At 43.1% G+C, this 6,990-nt stretch overlaps 1 protein-coding gene across 1 annotated transcript in view; it reads right to left on the reverse strand.

Moving 5' to 3' along the window:
- The window catches only part of LOC111981732 (stearoyl-CoA desaturase 5-like), a 16,865-nt gene extending 10,307 nt beyond the window's left edge, over positions 1-6,558 (reverse strand). Inside the window, exons 1-2 of the mRNA XM_024013135.2 lie at positions 6,310-6,558; positions 2,322-2,452 (exon numbers count right to left, since the gene is read on the reverse strand). Of these exons, the coding sequence (XP_023868903.1) occupies positions 2,322-2,452; positions 6,310-6,553 (375 nt within the window). The 5' untranslated portion in view covers positions 6,554-6,558. The remainder of the gene's footprint in view (positions 1-2,321; positions 2,453-6,309) is intronic.
- Between the last annotated feature and the right edge of the window lie 432 nt (positions 6,559-6,990).

A 6,990-nucleotide genomic window follows, 5' to 3' on the forward strand; every position in this document is an offset into this window, starting at 1 on the left:
CTGCAACAGCTGAGGGAAGAGAGGGATGAGGACATTTCAACAGCTGAGGGAGAGAGGGATAGAGACATTTCAAACAGCTGAGGAGAGAGGGGTGGGAGGACATTTCAACAGCTGAGTGGAGAGAGGGAGAGGACATTTCAACAGCTGAGGGAGAGGAGAGGGATGGAGGACATTTCAACAGCTGAGGGAGAGAGGGTGGAGGACATTCAACAACAGCTGAGGGAGAGGGGATGGAGGACATTTTCAACAGCTGAGGAGAGAGGGATAGAGGACATTTCAACAGCTGAGGGAGAGAGGGATAGAAGGACATTTCAACAGCTGAGGGAGAGAGGGATTGGAGGACATTTCAACAGTAGGGAGAGTGGGACTAGCTGAGGAGAGAGGGAGGAGACATTTCAACAGCTGAGGGAGAGAGGGGATGGAGGACATTTCAACAGCTGAGGGAGAGAGGGATAGAGGACATTTCAACAGCTGAGGGAGAGAGGGATGGAAGGACATTTTCAACAGCTGAGGGAGAGAGGGATGGAGGACATTTCAACAGCTGAGGGAGAGAGGGATGGAGGACAATTCAACAGCTGAGGAGAGAGGGATAGAGGACACTTCAAAGCTGAGGGAGAGAGGGATGGAGGGACATTTCAACAGCTGAGGGAGAGAGGGATGGAGGACATTCAACAGCTGAGGGAGAGAGGGATGGAGGACACTGCAACAGCTGAGGGAGAGAGGGATAGAGGACAACTTCAACAGCTGAGGGATGAGAGGGATGGAGGACATTTCAACAGCTGAGGGAGAGAGGGGATGGAGGACATTTCACACAGCTGAGGGAGAGAGGGATAGAGGACATTTCAACAGCTGAGGGAGAGAGGGATGGAGGACATTTCACAGCTGAGGGAAGAGAGGACAGACAGCTGAGGGAGAGAGGGATGGAGGACATTTCAAACAGCTGAGGGAAGAGAGGGATAGAGGAACATTTCAACAGCTGAGGGAGAGAGGGAATGGAGGACATTTCAAAAACAGCTGAGGGAGAGAGGGAGGAGAGACATTTCAACAGCTGAGGGAAGGAGGGATGGAGGACATTTTCAACAGCTGAGGGAGAGAGGGATGGAGGACACTTCAACAGCTGAGGGAGAGAGGGGATGGAGGACATTTCAACAGCTGAGGGAGAGAGGGATGAGGACATTTCAACAGCTTGAGGGAGAGAGGGATGGGGAACATTTCAACAGCTGAGGGAGAGAGGGATGGAGGACATTTCAACAGCTGGAGGGAGAGACGGGATGGAGGACATTTCAACAGCTGAGGGAGAGAGGGAACTGGAGGACATTTCAACAGCTGAGGGAGAGAGGATGGAGGAACATTTCAACAGCTGAGGGAGAGAGGGATGGAGGACACTGCGCAAACAGCTGAGGGAGAGAGGGATAGAGGACACAACTTCAACAGCTGAGGGAGAAGAAGGGATGGAGGACATTTTCAACCAGCTGGGGGAGAGACGGGATGGAGGACCCTTCAACAGCTGAGGGAAGAGGGATGGAGGACACTGCAACAGCTGAGGGAGAGAGGATAGAGGACACTTCAACAGGCTGAGGGAGAGAGGGATGGAGGAACATATTCAACAGCATGAGGGGAGAGAGGGCATGGTGGACATTTAAAGCTGAGGGAGAGAGGAGATAGAGGACATTTTTCAACATCTGAAGGGAGAAGAGGGAATAGACGAGGACACTTGAGAAAAGGGAAAAGAGTCAGATAAAGGAGGAAAGAGGTACTTCTGACACCGACAGTATTTGACATTTGGAAAGAGCAATTGTTGATTGTAAGCGTAAAAGCCCCTGTTGTTACTCGTTGTTTATTATCTACCTCACTTGCTTTGGCAATGTTAACACATGTTTCCCATGCCAATAAAGCCCCTTGAATTGAATTGAATTGAGAGGGATGGAGGACATTTCAACAGCTGAGGGAGAGAGGGATGGAGGACACTTCAACAGCTGAGGGAGAGAGGGATGGAGGACATTTCAACAGCTGAGGGAGAGAGGGATGGAGGACATTTCAACAGCTGAGGGAGAGAGGGATGGGGGACACTTCAACAGCTGAGGGAGAGAGGGATAGAGGACACTTGAGAAAAGAGGAAGAGTAGAATAAAGGAGGAGAGGTACTTCGACAGTATTTGATTTGGAAAACAATTGTTGATTAAGCCGATAAACCCTGTTGTTACATCCTGTTGTTATGGTTGGATGCTGAAGGGTTGCTAGGTTGCTGTTGTAGTTTTATTATTGTATGCATTCATCACTTAATGTGAATAAAAAATAACAATCAAATGAACTTGAACTAACCTGGAAGGACATGGAGTTGGCGGCTGCGAGGAAGACTCTGAGAGGGAGCTTGGCTCTGTAGGAGCGGTGGCTCCACAGCCGATGGGCCCCTGCTGTCACTCCCAGGGCTGTCACGATRAAACACACATAGGCTGTAACACACACACCAGAAARCACAACAGAGCCATTTAAAAACTGAAAGGGTGAATACCAGCCTGTTACACACCAGAGGAAAAAATATATAAATATTCCGAAACATGGTTATGTATACAACAAGGCACTAAAGTAATACTGAAGAAAAAAAAACACGGCTAAGGAATACACTTTWTGGCCTAAATAAAAAGCCTTATGTTTTGGGCAAGTCGAACACTACACGTCACTGAGTAATTTTCGAGCATGGTGGTGGCTGCATCATGGTATGGGTATGCTTGACATCGGCAAAGACTGGGGAATTTTTCAGGAGGAAAAGAAACAGGATGGAGCTAAACACAAGCAAAATCCTAGAGGATAACCTGCTTCAGTCTGCTTTACACCAGACACTGGGAGAGGTATTCACCTTTCAGAAAGACAACAACCTACAACAAATCTACACTGGATTCAGATTGACAGTGTTTAATAGTCACATGTACAGGGATGCATGTGTGATTGCAGGGTACAGTGAACATCTTAGGCTCTGAGCTCGAACATGCAGGACTAAGTGAAATAAAACAATTAAAATGTTAATTAAAAAACAACAATAGAAATAGCAGTATATACAGTACATAAGACAGTGAATCCTCCTGAGTTACCTAATTACATTTTTTATMAAATCTGCTTGAAAATCTATGGCAAGACTTGAAAATGGCTGTCTAGCCATGATCCCCAACACCTTGCCAGAGCTTTTTTACATAACACTATTTTTCTTTTTTTTCTTAACTTCGTAAAGCATTGTTCGTTAAGGTCTTGTAAGTAAGCATTTCACTGTAAGGTCTACCTACACCTGTTGTATTCGGCGCATGTAACAAATAAAATTACATTTGATTTGATATGAATAATTTTGAAAATAATAATTGAGGAAACATTGCACAATCCAGGTGAGCAAAACACTTAGAGACTTACCCAGAAAGACTCAGCTATGATCGCTGTCAAAGACTTACCCAGAAAGACTCACAGCTATGATCGCTGTCAAAGGTGATTCTAACAGATATTGACTCGGGAGGAATATTATTGTTTCATTTTTATATTTAAAAAAGAAAAGTTTAATTTGACATCTGCTTTGATATTGCAAAGTATTTTGTGTAGATTACTAACAAAAAAATCACATTGAAATCCATTTTAATCCCACTTTGTAACACAATGGGGAATAACATGTGAAGAAATCCAAGGGGGGGGTTAGACTTTCTATTTAGGCACTGTATCTATATCTATTGGACAAAAATATAAATGCAACATGCAACAATTTCAAAGATTTTACTGAGTTACAGTTCATATGAGGAAATCAATCAACTGAAAAAAATGTATTAGGACCTAATCTATGGATTTCACGACTGGGAATCCAGATAGGCATCTGTTGGTCACAGATACCTTTAAAAAACGGGCCTCACAATGGRCCTCAGGATCTCTTCACGGTATTATTTCTGTGCATTCAAATTGCCATCAATAAAATGCAATTGTGTTCATTGTCCGTAGCTTATGCCTGTCCATACYATAACCCCACCTCCACCATGGGGCATTCTGTTCACAACGTTGACATCAGCAAACCGCTTGCCCACACAACGCCATACACGTGGTCTGCGGTTGTAAGGCCAGTTGTATATGTACTGACAAATTCTCTAAAACGACGTTGGAGGCAGTTTATGGTAGAGAAATTAACAATCAATTCTCTGGCAACAGCTCTGGTGGACATTCCTGCAGTCAGCATGCCAATTGCACACTCCCTCAAAACTTGAGACATCTGTGGCATTGTGTTGTGTGACAAAACTGCACATTTTAGAGTGGWCTTTTATTGTCCTCAGMACAAGGTGCACTGGTGTAATGATCATGCTGTTTAATCAGCATTTTGATATGCCACACCTGTCAAGTGGAAGGATTATCATGGCAAAGGAGCAATGCTTACTAACGTGGATGTAACCAAATTTGTGCACCAAATTTGAGAGAAATACACTTTTTGTGCGTATGTAACATTTCTGGGATCTTTGATTTCATCTCATGAAACATGGGACCAACACTTTACATGTTAAGTTTATATTTTTGTTCAGTGTTGATTAGTCTCACTGAGATTAAATCTCTTTTGCAAGAGAGGCAGGGTCAGCAGTGTAATACATGTTACAGGTGGATACCAGGCTGAGAGTTAAGGCTCAACCAAATCTCTCTGTCAGGCACACAGGTCACAAAAATAGGTGCTTTTGAATAATGTGGCCATAGATGGTTGATAAATGAAGATAGTTCACTCAGGCAGTTTGTCATTTAAAARAAATGGTCGGTTCTGGTCTACTTAAATGGGTGTCTTTATAGCAGCTGGGTCTGGTGTACTTAGTTAACTGACATTCACTGAAACAGAAAAAAAAATACAGCAAGTGGGGTGTCTCGCTTCCTCTTCCGTCKCTGATGTGGCCTCATATAGTGGAGGCTATGCAGCAAAAAATACTGTCCCCTGTGTTCAAACGATTAATTACTAGACTAATGAAAAGGGTTCCACTTGGAAAGCTGTGCTGTCTGGTGTCTCATGGAATTGATTCTAGGAACTGTGCATCACTATGACTGACTGACTGGGGCCTGGGAAACACCACCCAGAGAGCAACCCAGACAGACACGGCCCTCTATCAAACTGTGATTGGTCCAGCTTCAACGCTTTCCAGGAAAATAAACAAATGACAGATTATGGTAATCCCTTAATATCTTAATAGTTCAAAATTAGGATGCAGCCAATAATAATAACATGTTMATTTGGCAGAAGATAACACAACTTGATTTTAAATTAGTTTAAATTAGTTCTGGATATTGCCTACCATATATTCATATTTTAGGTAATCAATACACTTCCTCACTTTATCTTTTTAACAGGTTTAATTTAGAAATGCTTATAAAACAAGACCCTRGTTGTATAGTGAGTCCCCCAATTCAGATGCCCGCTGTTTCTGACATGGAGAGTACTTGATGCCATTACACTTTAAAGGCACAATCTGTTCAAGCTGTTCAATTGTCATCTGAAAAGCTCTCACAGCAAAAAAATATATACACCAACCCATCTACATATTTGTTGACTTGGATGAAACATCTCTTACATGAGAATACCTTTTAGTTATGAAATCATAGGAATTACTGTATCTAACAACACGCCTCCTGCTTATAAAGCTGTGTACAAAACAAAAGCTGACAGTTACAGTGTACAAAACAAAAAGCTGACAGTTACAGTGTAACAAACCAAAAAGCTGATAGGTGTAACAAAACAAAAAGCTGACAGTTACAGTGTAACAAAACAAAAAGCTATAGTTACAGTGTAACAAAACAAAAAGCTGACAGTTACGTGTAAAACAAACAAAAAGCTGACAGTTACAGTGTAACAAAACAAAAAGCTGACAGTTACAGTGTAACAAAACAAAAAGCTGATAGGTTAACAAACAAAAAGCTGACAGTTCAGTGTTACAAACAAAAAGCTGACAGTTACAGTGTAAAAACACAAAAGCTGACAGTTATAGTGTAACAAACAAAAAGCTGATAAACAAAAAGCTGACAGTTACAGTGTAACAAAACAAAAAGCTGATAGTTACAGTGTAACAAAACAGGTAACTTTGCACAATATTAATCACTATTTATAGTTATGGCATCTCCTTTGTTAAGCCTACTCATAAATATGTTAAAAAACAACATAAATAGCAAACTTTGGGAGTAGGGTATGTAAGCTACATACAATTGGCTATAGATACATCTATCACATCACGTATTCAGTGGCACGGCACCTGCTTGCACCGTCTGCTTGCAAGCTATGATACTTAAGTCAAAGTATTTGTCTCCGGCAGATAATACTTACACCATACCCAGGTAAGGGGCTTCGCTCTGGGGATAACAAGGAGGGAATATACCGCCCCGATGTGCAGAAGGGCCATGAGGATAACGTTTCTCCAGACGATTTCATTCGGCCTCCACCCATCAGCTTTCTCATCTCTAGCCCGGGACCGAGCTTCCATCACCGCATTTCTCTCCTCATGTCCCCTCGGTTCCCAGGCCACAGTCTCCCCGTCCTGATGAACACTTGCTCCCGGAACACTCACCATCTCCACAGACCAAAGCGCAATTTGGGAATATAGTCTATGATCAATCCGACTAGGCTACAACGAAGTTACCTCAGTAGAAAATAGGAAGTTAGATAAACGATGTAGCGAAAAATCTATCAATTCCCACTTTTCCAGGAAACAGCTCGCACACAGCGTATCTCTCGCCTTCTTCTGCTCTGACTCTGTGCCAGTGAGTATGAGAAGAAGCCCTGGATGGYTTAGAAAATTGAAGCCCCTAATGTCGCGCGCACGGGAGCTGCAGTGGCGCAGCCAATAGTGTGCCGCAGCTGTGGTCCTGATGTATGAACACTGTGGAGTCAGAACCAGCTGGTGTGCGAGCCGGCCAGGATGATGATCTAAGGAAATAACTTCCAAAATCATATTTTACTATTCTGCTTTTTAGCCACAGGTTTTGACGCAGTAGGAATGTTTGAGGA

Source organism: Salvelinus sp. IW2-2015, linkage group LG20 (genome assembly GCF_002910315.2).
Source record: "Salvelinus sp. IW2-2015 linkage group LG20, ASM291031v2, whole genome shotgun sequence".
Lineage (NCBI taxonomy): Eukaryota > Metazoa > Chordata > Actinopteri > Salmoniformes > Salmonidae > Salvelinus > Salvelinus sp. IW2-2015.